The 16,495-nt window shown below is 43.1% G+C and overlaps 1 protein-coding gene across 1 annotated transcript; it reads left to right on the top strand.

Annotated features, from left to right (window-relative positions):
• Positions 1–2,076: 2,076 nt before the first annotated feature.
• Positions 2,077–13,589, top strand: LOC116678072 (CMRF35-like molecule 9). Its single transcript, XM_032508158.1, has 4 exons — positions 2,077–2,166; positions 10,650–10,991; positions 11,356–11,516; positions 13,461–13,589. The coding sequence occupies exons 1-4, from the start codon at positions 2,127–2,129 to the stop codon at positions 13,587–13,589; spliced, it is 672 nt and encodes a 223-aa protein (XP_032364049.1). The 5' UTR covers positions 2,077–2,126.
• Positions 13,590–16,495: the final 2,906 nt, after the last annotated feature.

The raw sequence follows: 16,495 nt of genomic DNA on the forward strand, positions 1-16,495 counted from the left end.
CACATCTCCTCCTGTAGAAGTGTCCACAGTTTACACTTACGCCAAATACACCAAACCAGATGGAGTAGAGACCACCGAGGACTACAGCTTAGTCACTGCACCCACTTCTCAGATGAAAGTAAGTCAAGGTGTGGTTGGCTTTTAGGGGTCAGGAAACCCCTTCAGGCTGCAGCTGATAGGGACTAGTTTTTATTCCCACAGCTGTTTCTCTGTCCCTAGCACCTACCTATCTTTGGTCATCATGAGTCATGTAATAATGTTCATTTGGCTTTTTATGTTTGGATGCAGGCTTTGAGACGTGGCCTGAGACAAATGAAGATGTTATCGTACAGCAAAGGACTTTCTAGAATAGAGAGAACATTGTGGACAAAATAGATTTTAAATGAGCTAAATGTTTTCAAAATTAAAAGAAATCCAGTTATTTACTCAGAGAATGTTAGTTAAACCAATATAGTCAGAGGAGGACTTGCATCTGTCTATTTTGTTCATCAAGAGAGAAAGCACAAAAAAACAGGACCAGGCCAGTTAGTGATCATACTGGACTGTCTCTAAAGCCATAGAGGAGGAAGTGTGAACAGAGAGGGGGGGGGGGGGTGTCACTGATACAGATGTTCATGGTAAACAACAGATTCAGAGCTCCAACCCTGTGAACAGTTTCCATCAGCAGCTCCTTCTGAAATGCTGCTCCTGAAGAAGCAGGCGAGTAGAGTCAGCTGATGAAGTTTGAGCTTTGTGTTTTCTTGCAGACTGAAGACGAGCTCACCTACTCTGAGCTGGATGTCCCCAGCGGTCCAGCTGCCTCGCTGCACAGCGCCCCCTGTGGTGACGCAGATACCGTGGTCTACTCTGTTCCTCGGGTAGAAGCCAGCTGGGCCGGCAGCCCCCCCCCAGACACTCCACCTCCTCTGTACTCTACTGTTACTCTACATCAGGTGTAGCTTCAACGCTGTCAGCTACATGGACTCTCTCAGGGGCCCCCAGGGGCCACACGGGGCTTTCAATGAGTCACATTCACTCAAAAAAATCTGGTTTTATCATTTATTGGGGGAAGCTGTCAGTTACAGCTCACATTTATATATATATATTATATATATATATATATATATATATATATATATATTATATATATATATATATATATATATTGTTTTTTTTAAAGATATGTTTTTTAATTAGCTCTTTGTGTTTATTGCTTTTGCACAAATGTATATGTTTAATAGCAGTTATATTATATATTATTATATCTGTATTTATTCTGTACATGTCAAACTATAGTGGATGTATTTAGGTTTGAATCCAGTCGTCATGACAACATTGGCCTGTACACGCTAGCCACCTGTTAGGTCACCCACCTGTCACTCAACGCAGTCACACCCTAATTAGACATTATTATGCAGAAATATGAAGCTGTGATAGGCAGGATTTTTGGGGCATTGTTAAGCAAATATTCCATGTATCCATTCCATTATTCCACTCATATTTTAGCATATTAATTCAAGTGCTCTGACAGAAAACTAGACTTTTAACCATATGCATTTTTATGAGGTGTGTTTTCAGTCTGAACACCTGAGTTATGAGAGGACATCTCGGGATGACACTGACCAACTGTTACTGCATAGTTTCATAGACACAACGCTGTAACAACTTTTAAAATATAAGAATCATATTCTTCATGTTCCATAAAGCAGCAGTTTTCTACAGGAAAATGAAATAAAACGATTAAAAAATCAGCTGCCATTTAATTTTCTTCTGATAAAACACAATGACTAAACGTTTGTTTGAAAAAAAAGTGATCTTTTGAAGCAGGTTAAACTGGTAGATTAAAGAAAGAATACACATAAAAGACTACATAAATCTATAAGAATCAAAAAGTGAGAATTTATAGCCATACATTGATTTTCCAACATATGACTTAAAGAAACAACCAAGTCTAGTTTTAATGTAACATCAGACATAAACTGTCAGATTAAAGAAGACACTTAATAAAGAATAAAGGGGTGGAGGAGAGTAGGGGGGGGGGGGGTGATGTGTTTGGGGGAGGGCCTCCCTCATTTAGAGAAGTGACCAGTTCTGGTTTACCAGTGAAGAAGAAAGAGAGGCAGCGTTAAACCATCAGATCCTCCAACATGAACGTGGGTCAGTCTCTGATCTGCTTCTTCTTCCTCAGTGAGTAAACTCAGCTTCTACTTCTAGCATTCTCTCTCTTTTTACTCTGAAATTCTTCTTTATTTTCTTCATTTACAGTCGCTCGGTTCAGCTTTGCAGCAGAAGGGAAACTGTTTCTCACATGTTGTATTAGTCCAGCATCATGTTGGTTTCTGTGGTTTAACAGGATGTGATGAGTGGTGACGGTCATACTTCGACCTTTTACTCTGAATAACAGTACAAATACACGGTTAAAAACTCAATGCTGCAACATTTTTACCAAGTATTATCATCAAAATGTACTTACAGTACCAAAAGTGAAAGTTCTCACTGTGCAGAATGGCTCATTTCAGAATAATGCAGATTAAAATATCATAATTATTGATGCATTCATGTGTTTATCTCTTTAATATCACAGCTGGGAGAGATGGAGCTCATTTTAAATACTTTACATACTCTGGGTATTGGTTAACTTTTTATTTATTTATTATTATTCTAGTTGACCTTTGACCTGTGCCTGTAGTTCTGCTGGACTTGTTTTCTAATCCCAATGCCCTGCAGTTATTAATACTATATTCTAACTGTAACAGAGGGAATAGTTCTGCTGCTCCACCCTGACTACAGTCTGTTGTAGCTTCATCACAGGAAACTACACATCTAAACCTGTAGAGGTTCACAGAGAGAGAGGGGGGGAGGAAAGAGGAAGGAAGGGGGTCAACTCACCACAACAGGCTCTGACTTTATGTTTTCTTTTAATATTGAGATGAGATGCCACTCATTGATTTTCTGTGAGGCTCAACAAACCTGGAACCATCCCAACACTTTGGTTCAAAAAGAAATTGATCAGAGAAAAAGGAAACTAGCTAATAAACTATTCTCTGGGAACATTAAATCTGAGTCAGACTGGGAGATTATTTTAATGCTTGAAATCTGAAAGAATCCAGATCTCTGTTGTTTTAAAGTGTTACCCCTCAGTCCCAGACTGGTTGAACTGGGACGCTCCCAGTAGGACTGTGGGGATCTAGGTTTGATTTATGGAAATGTGAAACAAATCAGACTGCAACATCTTACAGGAAGTACACATAGTAACTATTGATTGGTCATCTTTTTAACAGCACTGCAGGATGGAAACATCGGTCTCATCAATGCAGAAATCATCCAGAGAACAGGAACTGAAGGAGGAAACATCACAGTTGGATGCTCCTTCAATTTGGGTGGAAAGAGGAGAATCTTCTGTAAGGATGAATGTAAAGACGGAGACATTCTCATTGAGACAGAAGAGGACACAGCTCAGAGAGGCAGATACAGTATCAGATATAAAAATCCATTGTTTTCTGATACAGTTCTGAATGTGAGCATCAGAAACCTGACTCAGTCTGACTCAGGACGGTACAGATGGGGTTGGTTAGATCATTCTCATCATATACTGTGAGATTGAGCTCCGAGTTCCAGAGGGTGAGTTTCTCCTGAGAGTTGTTATTAAACTGTTGACTGACAGCTGCTGATGTTTCAAAACTCACATGTTTAGTCTAACAGTTGTATTTAGAGCTGCATATTTCCATTATTGGGAACTCTGATGAATGCTCCTTTAACAGATGATGTGTAAAATATGAGATGAAGTCAGACGGCCCCCCACTGCAGCTGATTGGAGTCTTGTAGCACCAACCCATTGATGACCTTGTGCATTTGGCTGTGGGATTAAAACACATGGATGTTAGCACCGAGTTCTCTGCAGGGAGCATCTGGTCAGCACCACTTCTTTGGATCTCTACAATCCCTCTCTGACTGGTTGATTGGGTTTTTAATGTTTCACAGCTCCAACCTCTCCTCCCAGACCTTCTCCACCATCAGTCCCATCAGCCTCCACACTGATGACATCACAGACCCCAGCAGCCATTTCAGGTACATCTCCAACAATGGTGGGACAGAGAGGCTGGGGAGTGAGGTGGTGTGTGCTAAGTGGTGTGTAAAACTGTGCAGCTCTCTTTTTGCTGTAGGAAGGTCTTTCTAGTCCACACAGCATTCCTGGATGGGAGCAATGTGCTTTGGTTTATCGGCCTTTCTTTAAACCAATCATAATAGTCTTGGGTGGTGCTAAACCCTGGATGGAGCCACGGTGCCTCTGTAACATGGTCTCTGCAAGGAACTTGTTTTGGTGGAACATGTGTATGTTCAAAAGTAGTTTTAGTCTCGCAACAGAAAACTCAGATTGGACAGATAGTCTAGCTAGCTGTCTGGATTTACCCTGCAGAGATCTGAGGACCAGGTAACCATAGTCCTCAGATTGGACAGATAGTCTAGCTAGCTGTCTGGATTTACCCTGCAGAGATCTGAGGACCAGGTAACCATTGTCCTCAGATTGGACAGATAGTCTAGCTAGCTGTCTGGATTTACCCTGCAGAGATCTGAGGACCAAGTTACCATAGTCCTCATAAATCCACCGGAGCACGCCAACAGAGAGAAAAAAGAAGGTAACGGGGAATCCAGCGAGATTTCCAGCATGCAGAGCAATCCCGAGAATAAAACCAGACCAGAGTGTATCCATATCGAATCAAGACTAGACCAGACTAGACCAGACCAGACACCCACAGCTTCTCCTGTCTCCTGCTTTCTCTTTCTTATGAATGCGTGTTGGAGGGCGGGGGAGAAGGGGTTAACAGTAACAAGTCAAGTTAGTGGTTTCATCTGAAGGAAGTTTTACATCCAGTTACAGTTATGCACAGAGCATTTAGCTACATCTCCTGGGTCTTCAAGTAAAGTCCTGAATCCTCTTTATCAGAGACGGAGACACGACGGTATGAAGGTGGTACCGAGACGGGACCTTCAGAAAGTGGTCTTGGTCTTGGTACTACAGTACTGGAGTGGAGTTTATCTTGTTACTCAGTGTTGTTGCCATAGTGATGTTTACCAGACAGCCTCCGGCTATTTCACTTATGAGGCATAATATTACTCCTAGTAATTGTTGTCGTGCTCTCTGATAGGAGCCCTGAAGCGGCTAATACTCGTCATCCAGCATTCACAGGTTAAAAACCCAACAGTAATAATGTTTCAGGTAAATTCTCTAACAAACGTGTTGGATTGTGTGTTTGTTGTTAACAACTCCAACCACTCTTCCTGAAACCAACAAGGTGCCTTCAGGTACACTTATTTATGATTTATATTTCTGTTTCAGCTCATCACACAACGGTCAACAACAAGAGAAAGTTTAACTTTCAATTTTCATTTTAATTACTCATGTCAACATCATGACAAAGATTCACAAGGATTTTTAAAATTCTTTCATCTTTACTCTCGTCAGATGAAATTCATTAAATTTGTCATCATGTCTCTGTTCTCTCTCTCTCTCTCTCTCTCTCTCTCTCTCTCTCTCCTCCAGTTCTCCCCCTGGTTTTGGGTATGTGTGTCCCTGTGGTGGTGTGGTGGTGGTGGTGGTGTCTGCTGTTCTGCTGCTCTTCTACAAAAAGAGGACTGAGCACTCTGATGGTGAGTTATCTTTCAACATGATCTGCAAGTTTTAATAATTCCTCATTCCAGAGAGAGAGAAACACTTTGTCGGTTCCTCAGGTTCTAACAAGAGAGGAACCACAGACATCACCAGGACTGAGGTGACTTTCTCTATCTCATCTATCTTTGTTAACTCTCACTGTCATCTTTAATATGGCTGCTGATGCACTGTGCTGACATGTGTGACTTTTTATGTCGTTATTCAACCGGATGTCAGTCTTCTCGGATGTCGTTTTTCAGATGTCCGTTACCTTCCTCTTTCTTTGTCTTGGCATTTAAACTGGATTCATGAGGACTATGGTTACCTGGTCCTCAGAGCTCGGCAGGGTAAATCCAGACAGCTAGCTAGACTATCTGTCCAATCTGAGGACTATGGTTACCTGGTCCTCAGATCTCTGCAGGGTAAATCCAGACAGCTAGCTAGACTATCTGTCCAATCTGAGGACTATGGTTACCTGGTCCTCAGATCTCTGCAGGGTAAATCCAGACCGCTAGCTAGACTATCTGTCCAATCTGAATTCTCTGTTAAACTAAAAAACTCTTGAACAAAGTTCCTTCCGAGGATATTTGCAGAGGCGCTGTTGCTCCGTCCAGCTCTTAGCACCGCCAACACAACTATGATCAGTTTTAAGAAATGCCAACAAAACCAGAGCATGATTTTCTCCCATCAATAGCCAGACCCTCCTCTGCAGCAGCAAGGCCAGACTAACACCACACTGACATGACTACGGGTGTCAGTAGCTCAGTCAGTAGGGAGTTGGGTTGGGAACCGGAGGGTCGCTCGTTCAAGCCCCCCCCCACTCTGACATGTCTCCATTAGTCTATGTAGAGAACCTGAGGATTGTTGTGTATTTCAGACCTGTGTGTAGTGTCCAATAATAGTAATTCCTCATCAGAGTAATACATTATCAGTCATCTTTTAAAAATCCAGCAGTCATGGTGATGATCATTTCTTTGGAGACATGTTTCTGTCCACCTGACTGAAACAAAACAGCGACACAAACACTGGTGAGAGAACCAGATTAGGAACCAGATCTGTTTTTAGGAGTTGTTTAAGATGAACACAGAGCAAAAAAATCAGAGTAAATATAAAACTTGCAGCTTATTCCACTGTGCTAGAACATCCAATATTAGATATTAGTTGCTCTTCACTGAGAACAACTAGAGAGGGGAAAGAAAAAAATGCAGATAATTACACAGCTTCTGTTTCCCTCTAAAGTAGCAGAGAGTAGCAGTGCTTCACCTTTCTTAGAACATAGTTCCCAGTTAGTATGCCGTTAGAAGAGGGCTGTGTGTCATGTGACCTTGTTTTTACACACACTCTGACTGTACAAATCACACCATGTAAACAGGAACATGTTGGTGTATTTTGTCACTTATTGGGAGCAGTAGCTAGTGGGACCGGTTACCTGCAGCATCTGTGCTAAGCTAAGCTAATGCTGGGGGGGGGGGGGGGCAGACAGAGGTACAGCAGCACGGAGATAAGAAGGGTATGTGTGGACTAGTCTAACTCTGGGGGTAACGGTGATAAGAAAAGTCCTAATAAGTCGGCGTGTTCCTTTAATGTTGACAACTTCTGCTTTCACATCACACGATTACATATCCAGACGTGGAGCCACAGTGTTTGACATGTGTAATTAAGTTATTTTTTTCTTTACTTTGATTGTATTTTTGTGTTCAGATTGACCTGTATGAGAACTGTCCTCCACCCTCCACCCATGCAGACTCCACCTACCAGAGTCTGGATCCGGCCTCCAGGGATCCGGACCACATCTACTCTACTCTCTCTTAGATACAACACCAATGAGGACGTCAGCAAGAGTTTCTGCTGAATGCACAGTGAAGCCTGGCTGCTGCTCATGGCAGGGAAGGATTTTATTACCAACCAGAAGTGTTTCTAGGACTTTAGGAGGTTCGGGGCTTGGTCCGGACTCATTTAAATCAGGGATGCACCGAATCCAGGCTTCGGGTTTCAGAAACGTTTTGGGGGGGGGGGGTGATGCATGCGTAAGTAGACTGTAAACCCGCACAGGGCCTGCCGTCATTTAGACAGCTCTGTAGTCTTACCGTGTGTGTGTGTGTGTTTGTTCATGTGTGTCTTGCTGTGTGTGTGTACCTCTGTCCATGGTGCTGAAAGATGCCAAACTAGGAGGAAAGGCGTTGCCACAGAGATAGTAGTGTTTTGTTTTGGTGCTAAGAGAGATAGCGGTGTATTTAGTTGTCAGAATACTAGGCCGTCTGCCCTACAGCTTGGCAGCTCAGCTGCATGTCCCGTTTATTCTTCTATCGCTTTATAAAGACTCCGACTTACCAGCTGGAGAAGTGAAAGGCACGGTCCTTGCCTTCTTGTCCCCAAACTCAGCAATAAAGTTGTAGTCCAGTGTTTCTGAAATCAGTGACGAAAGAAAGAGAGGAGAAAAAAGCATGATGTCAAACCAGGCGGCCCAAGGCGCTCCCTTAATTCTCCACATTACTTGAAAAGCCTTCATACTGTAATCCACTAGTGGAAATAAGTGAATTAATGAGATGACATGATATAATATGTGAATGAGAGAGTTGAGAGCTGTTCTTCTAGTCCAGCCTGTCATGGGTCTACCCAAGGCATTTATTGCAGGTTAGTGGATTTACCCAAGGGTTCATTCACCATGGTGGTCTAAAGGAAAGAGGCCCAGGCTCCTCTGGGCAGGACAGCTTTGGACTGGAAGGGTGCAGGTGCCAGAGCCATTAGTCAGGGCCTGATTCTGCCTTTCATCTTGTTTAATATCAGTGTGTGATGATAAATGAATAGTTAGTATTTAGTTTTGTGTTGTTTTTTAAATTTTGATATATTTTTGCAATAAGTCACCCGTGCAATACTGCACTTCCATGTGATTGATGAAGAAATAAATGGAAGCACCAGGTGAAGACCTCCTGAGTCCATTTCTCCTCCTCCACCACGGGGCTAGACTTACCCAGCCCCCTGTGGGGTTCTGGTCTATGGCTCCCCCAGGTGGTGACATCAGCACTCAGTGACATCCTGTAGATCTTGTTTGCGAAAATCTTTAGACAGGATTGCGGGGTGGTCGGCTGCAAGCAAATAAGCACTATAAACACTGCTTCCGCTAGGATTACCTGTCTCTATCCCCCGCGGACTACAGTACAGATGTGTTCAACAGGCTCACACTGTCAACAAACCCAAACGCCGTGCTCCGCTAAAACAAACATGTTTATTTATTCCCCGCAGATCACGGCACAGCAGCAAGCAACTGGCTTACTCTGTCAATAATCACACAGACTGTTTTCTGCTATAATAAATGTGTCACTTTATTTCCCACAGAAAACAGCAAAGCAAACAGCATACAACACACATGCACTCAGTACGTGATGCAGAGTAAACTCTACTCCAAAGCTCTTACCTTGACACAGGACTGGAGAGCCGTCAGTCCGGACAGAGCAGCATGGCTGGACGTCCCGTACGTGACTCGCAGCTGACTCTGTCGGGCCGAGGGATCCTCCGTCTTTTTATTCTCTTAACAAACAAGGATGGTGTGTGAGCGGGGGGGGGGGTCAATCCTCGCTACCAGCCCATTCATTGGTGAGTCCGGCGTCCTGCCTCGAAACCATGTTTTCGAAACAGGAAAGCCGGCTCTCAAAACATGAGCTCGATAGAAAGCCGTTCTCAAAACATGCGCAATCAAGACAAGTTATATAATGATAAATGAAACACAAAACAATAATACAATTGATAAATGAAAGACAAAACAATAATACAATTGATAAATGAAAGACAAAACAATAATAGTAGTTAACAACAGTGAATCAACAAGTATACAAGTGACCCACTTAGCTGTTGTCAAGGATCAAAAATGCAAAATAAACTTTTTCCTCCACAGATCAGAAAGCTCCAGTCAGACTGAAAGTCTTTCCCTGGACATCAGTCTGCATCTCTTTGGGGTTTGACTTTTTAACTTATTGGTTGAAATTGTTGTCAAAAGAAAAAAAAGTTTCATTTAAATCTAAAGTGCCTTATTTCTCTCTCCCACAAAAGGGACAAAATACAAGTATGAACCTGAAAATAGATCAGGTCCACTTTAGAAACATCTTGAAATGAGTTGATTCATTTTAAACAGGTTAAACTTGGTGAAAAATACAACATGAAAAAATATTTACAAAGATGGAGATTTATTTCAGTGTACACATCAATACGACATTAATGCCTCTTTAAGTTCCCACTAGAAAGACTCAAGAAGGGAGGAGAGTAGGAGGGGGGGGGGGCGTGATGTGTTGGGGAGGGCCTCCATCATTTAGAGAAGTGACCAGTTCCTGGTTTACCAGTGATGAAGAAGAAAGAGAGGCAGCGTTAAACCATCAGATCCTCCAACATGAACGTGGGTCAGTCTCTGATCTGCTTCTTCTCCTCAGTGAGTAAACTCAGCTTCTACTTCTAGCATTCTCTCTCTTTTTACTCTGAAATTCTTCTTATTTTCTTCATTTACAGTCGCTCGGTTCAGCTTTGCAGCAAGGAAAACAGTTTCTCATGAATAGACTCTGTTGCACACACAGAGCTAAACCTATAAAGATTCACGGAAAGGAAGGAAGGGAGGAAAGAGGAAGGAAGGTGATAAACTCACCACAACAGGCTCTGACTTTATGTTTTCTTTTAATATTGAGATGAGATGCCACTCATTAATTTTCTGTGAGGCTCAACAAACTGGAACCATCCAACACTTTGGTTCAAAAAGAATTTTGAGTCCGAGAAAAGGAAACTAGCTAATAAAACTATTCTTGGAGAACAGTAAATCTGAGTCAGACTGAGAGATTATTTTAATGGTTGAAATCTGAAAGAATCCAGATCTCTGTTGTTTTAAAGTGTTACCCCTCAGTCCCAGACTGTTGAACTGGGACGCTCCAGTAGGACTGAGGGGATCTAGGTTTGATTTATGGAAATGTGAAACAAATCAGACTGCAACATCTTACAGGAAGTACACATAGTAACTATTGATTGGTCATCTTTTTAACAGCACTGCAGGATGGAAACATCGGTCTCATCAATGCAGAAATCATCCAGAGAACAGGAACTGAAGGAGGAGACATCACAATTAAATGCACCTTCAGTATATTTGGAAACACAAAAATCTTCTGTAAGGATGAATGTGAAGACGGAGACATTCTCATTGAGACAGAAAAGGACACAGATCACAGAGGCCGATACAGTATTGAATATATAAAGATTTCAACATTTTCTTATGTTCTGTATGTGAGCATCAGAAACCTGACTCAGTCTGACTCAGGACGGTACAGATGGGGTTTGGTTAGATCATTCTCATCATCATACTGTGAGATTGAGCTCCGAGTTCCAGAGGGTGAGTTTCTCCTGAGAGTCATGTTATTAACTGTTCACTGACAGCTGCTGATGTTTCCAATAACTCAACATGTTTAGTCTAACAGTTGTATTTAGAGCTGCATATTTCCAACATTGGGAACTCTGATGAATGCTCCTTTAACAGCTGATGTGTAAAATATGTGATGAAGTCAGACGGCCCCCCCACTGCAGCTGATGGAGTCTTGTAGCACCAAACCCATTGATGACCTTGTGCATTTAGCTGTGGGATTAAAACACATGGATGTTAGCACCGAGTTCTCTGCAGGGAGCATCTGGTCAGCACCACTTCTTTGGATCTCTACAATCACTCTCTGACTGGTTGATGGGTTTTTAATGTTTCACAGCTCCAACCTCTCCTCCCAGACCTTCTCCACCATCAGTCCCATCATCCTCCACACTGATGACATCACAGAGTTTCAGCTCCACACCTTCATCATCCTCCTCACCTTCATCATCCTCCCCTGAAGCCAGCGAGCCTCGAAAGAAACACCCAGCTTCAGGTATGGTTACTTTGTTGTGTGTATTTGAATATACTGTTACAGCACATACATGGATATGTATGCTCGTCTGCATAGAACATATATTTGTTGGTTTAAATGTTATAAAATGGTTATAAAGTATTGAATTAAAAAGATGAAGTTGATGTTACTATTAGTTGGCCAACACAGCATGAATGATCTCTCAGGTCCCTCATGTACCTTGTAGTCCAGTTTCTGCTGCCAGATATATTTAATAATGGACCAGGAAGTGTCAAACCAACGTGTTCTTCTGCTCCAACAGCCCAGAGAACTCTGCTGTATGTGGTTCTGCCTCTGGTCCTCCTGGTCCTCATATTATCAGCAGCTTTGCTGATTTTCTGCAGGAAGAGAGACAAGAAACCCAAAGGTGAGACTACAGGAAACACATACACACCAAACACAAACACACAACACACACCACACACACACACATACGTCACCCACTAGATCAGCGAAGTCATATTCCAACCATTAACACGCTACAGAGACACAGACCTTTGTAGTGTCGAACGGTTGGTGACATTACTGAGGTTGGTATCGCTCTAGCGTTTGGTTGAGGCTAAAACTTTTTATACCTTCCCCCAGTAACCCCCTCCCTCCCCCGTCCCTACTATGCCGCTTCTGCCGTATAATAAACCCCCGTTACTATCAGCGGGGGGATGGTTATTAAAAGGAGTTACTTTGATACTTCCCTGATTGTAAAATGCTAGATGTCGATCCACACACAGTGATTCGCTAATTAATTTAACCTTTTTAAAATGAATTAGTAATTATTATTTTAGTAATAATTATTTTTAGTTCTTTTTACTTAGAGACCACACACACCCTTGCTAAGTTAAAGGGCCCCCCCCGGATCAGGGAAACCGGAGGCGAGGCAGGCAAGAGGCCTTTCAGATTTTTACCCCAGACGTCCCCCACTAACAGGCTCGTGTCCCCTGTATATTTAAGCACTGCCCGAGGGGATCTTACAACCAATGATTTTTCTTTAGTACTCACGGTTAGGAACCGTTCCTCCAGGGTCACCGGAGGTCCCCTCCTTCTCAAGGACGCCCGCTAGCCTTCGTTGGTCGCCGGTCCGAGAGAGAGCTAAGTGCTCGGTGGTTCTGACCGGCAGAGCGGATGGGGAATGCACTCCCACTAGGAGATAACAGGAGGTCTGACTGTCAATGTCGATCCCCGCCGGGCTGCAACTCGCCCAGGTGGTTAAAGAGGAGTCTTAACTGCCCTCATGAGAGGGAAACTTCTACCCTCGGAAAGCTGAGGTGTGAGAGAGAGAAATTAAATGACTAAAATCAAGGAATACAAGTCTTTTGGTCCCCTAGGCTCACAACAAGCTCAGGTGGTTTATTATTTGGGAATAATCAAACAAAACAAGTACAAAAAACAGAAATATTCCCTTCCCTTTCTGCCCTAAAAGAAAGAGTATCAAAATCAGAGACTAGATAAAACCCAAGAAGTGGGTATGCTTTCGCTGAAGAAAGTGGCCACATCAACTCATATTTATACTAAAAGTCAAGGCTAAAAACCCCCTCCCTTCTGGAAAAACAGGGTAATTCCACCACTACGTTATCACACAGGTGGCCACAGCAGATGACCAGTTCAGACCAGTTCCACTTGTTACAGTAAGTGACCCTTAGCACACTTAAAAGGTGACAAAGGTCACACCTAACGAAATAAGTTTTTTAGTTTTAGCTGTTTCTAATATTTAGTACAACTTTCATCAAAACAAGTCATTAATGGGTTACATGGCACATTTAAGCAGTAATATATATTTCACTGTGAGTTGTATTTAAAAACACTATCTTAGGTGAGAGTTATACTCAAGCAAACACATATATTTTAGCTGTGAGTTATATTTCAAGCAGTACATATATTTTTGCTTTAGCTTTGTGTTTCTTGGGTTTTCAACTGAAACTCCGTTCAAACAGTAGAAACAGCTCGTAGGGCGCTCCATCTCAGGCAGGGTGGATGTTCACATGGACGACTGTGTCCTGGGCCACTGTCCACTGAGGGTCTTTTGCAACAACGGGGACGGGGTCTCTCAGACTCCATTACAATGATGGCTCCAGTCCCCCGAAGTGCTCTCTCAGGAGACGTTTCCAAAGAGGAGACTCATCTACAGCAACAGAGACAGAAGAGACGAGGTCCATTCTTGGAGACTCTGTAAAACACAGTCAGTATGAAGGACCAGAGGTCACAGGGACCGTCCACACCGTCCAGACAGCATGAAACATATTTACATCTCTTTAATACAGAGGGGGGGGGGCAACAGTTTCAAAGGGAGGGACTCACATGCTCTAAACAGGCCCGCGGCCGGCCTGGCTACCAAACAAAGACCAGAGAAGCTCTGAGAACATCTCCCACTGGGACTTCATGCTCTGCTCAGGACTCCTACAGGCTGGTTGTTTGCTGCTATATTAATGTTTTAAATCTCATATATAGAAGCTTTAAGGTCGGCCCAGAAAGTTAGAAAGCTCTTTGTTTAAATGAAGTCACAAAAGTTTTTATAATTCATCTCTTTATTCTAATCCTCTGAAAGAATTTTTTCAGAACCTCCTGTAGAACCTGAGTACTCTCATGTTACAAAGGTGCGTTTGGGTTCATCTGGACATCTCAGCATCAGTAGTGTCAGCAAATCAACCAGCTGATATTAATCCAAGCCCTGATCTCTTCCTGCAGGCCAACCCAGTGTATGAGGAGATCAGAGGAGGACAGACAGAGCACATCTCCTCCTGTAGAAGTGTCCACAGTTTACACTTACGCCAAATACACCAAACCAGATGGAGTAGAGACCACCGAGGACTACAGCTTAGTCACTGCACCCACTTCTCAGATGAAAGTAAGTCAAGGGTGTGGTTGGCTTTTAGGGGTCAGGAAACCCCTTCAGGCTGCAGCTGATAGGGACTAGTTTTTATTCCCACAGCTGTTTCTCTGTCCCTAGCACCTACCTATCTTTGGTCATCATATGAGTCATGTAATAATGTTCATTTGGCTTTTTATGTGTCGGATGAGGCTTTGAGACGTGGCCTGAGACAAATGAAGAGTTATCGTACAGCAAAGGACTTTCTAGAATAGAGAGAAGATGTGGACAAAATAAGATTTTAAATGAGCTTAATGTTTTCAAAATAAAAAAAGAAATCCAGTTATTTACTCAGAATATTAAAGTTAAATTAATATAGTTAGAGGAGTACTCTCATCTGTCTATTTTGTTCATCAATAGAGAAAAGCAACCTATAGAGGAACAGGAACCAGGCCAGTTAGTGATCATACTGAACTGTCTCTAAAGCCATAGAGGAGGAAGTGTGAACAGAAAGGGGGGGGGTGTCACTGATACAGATGTTCATGGGTAAACAACAGATTCAGAGCTCCAACCCTGTGAACAGTTTCCATCAGCAGCTCCTTCTGAAATGCTGCTCCTGAAGAAGCAGGCGAGTAGAGTCAGCTGATGAAGTTTGAGCTTTGGGTTTTCTTGCAGACTGAAGACGAGCTCACCTACTCTGAGCTGGATGTCCCCAGCGGTCCAGCTGCCTCGCTGCACAGCGCCCCCTGTGGTGCGCAGATACCGGGTCTACTCTGTTCTCGGGTAGAAGCAGCTGGGCCGGCAGCCCCCCCCAGACACTCCAACTCCATGTGTACATACGTTAATCTATATCAGGGTAGCTTCAACGCTGTCAGCTACATGGACTCTCTCAGGGGCCCCCAGGGGCCACACGGGGTTCAATGAGTCACATTCACTCAAAAGAAATCTGGTTTTATCATTAGATTAGATTAGATTAGATTATACTTTATTATACCACGAAGGGGAAGGGAAATTCTGTCGTTACAAGTAGCAGCATAGCAGCAACAGCAAAAAAACAAAAAAATAAAACAATAACACACAAACAAGTAAGCATGAAAGAAATACAAGGCAAGAAATACAGGCAAGAAATACAGGCAAGAAATAGACAATGAAAATATGGTAGGGAGTAAGTCAAATGCCGTCACACAAAAGGAATTTAAAGTGCGGTGCCATGATAAGAGAAACAAATTGCGGGGTTGTAAGTGACGTTAAAAATTAAGTGAATGTGTAATTAGAGCAAAGAAGCAAGAGTCGGTAGCATAATTTAAATTATATTAACCGGAGACCATAAATATTGAAAAGTAAGTACTTGTAATAAAACATATAAATACAATATTAAAGATAAACAGAAAGTGTGTGATGATAGATGGGAGAAAAACAGGAACAGAAACTACAACCATCAGGTAGTGCAGGTGTTGTAGAGTCTGACAGCGGCCGGGGATGAAGGAGCTGCGGTACCTCTCTTCTTACACCGTGGGTGTATCAGTCTGCTGCTGAAGGAGCTGCTCAGGGACCTCCACGTGTCATGTAGGGGGGGGGGTATCAGTCTGCTGCTGAAGGAGCTGCTCAGGGACCCCACAGTGTCATGTAGGGGGTGAGAGGTGTGTCCATGATGGATGTCAGCTTGACTAAATCTTCCTCTCCCTACTTTCTCTATGGGGGTCCAGAGGACAGTCCAGGACCAGAGCCGTCTCCTGATCAGTCTATTGAGTCTGCTCGAGGCTGCTCTGCCCCCCCTCCAGCAGACCACAGCTAGAGGCAGAGGCCACCACAGAGTCATAGAAGGTCCGAGGAGAGTCCTACACACTCCAAAGGACCTGAGTCTCTCAGCAGATGGAGGCGACTCTGGCCTTCTTGTAGAGTGCTGGGGTGTTATCAGTCCAGTTCAGTTTATTGTTTAGGTAACACCCAGGAATTGTAGCTCTCCACTACATCAATGTCCAATCCCTGGATGCTCACGGGAGAAAGGGGATGTTTTCCTGCTGAAGTCGACTATCATCTCCTTGTCTTGCTGGTGTTAAGCTGAAGATGGTTGAGCTCACACCAGCTGACAAAGTCCTTGATAACCGACCTGTATTCCAGATCGGTTCCCTCAGAGACACAACCAACAAACACTGTGTCATCAGA

This window comes from Etheostoma spectabile, unplaced genomic scaffold (assembly GCF_008692095.1).
Source record: "Etheostoma spectabile isolate EspeVRDwgs_2016 unplaced genomic scaffold, UIUC_Espe_1.0 scaffold00006416, whole genome shotgun sequence".
Lineage (NCBI taxonomy): Eukaryota > Metazoa > Chordata > Actinopteri > Perciformes > Percidae > Etheostoma > Etheostoma spectabile.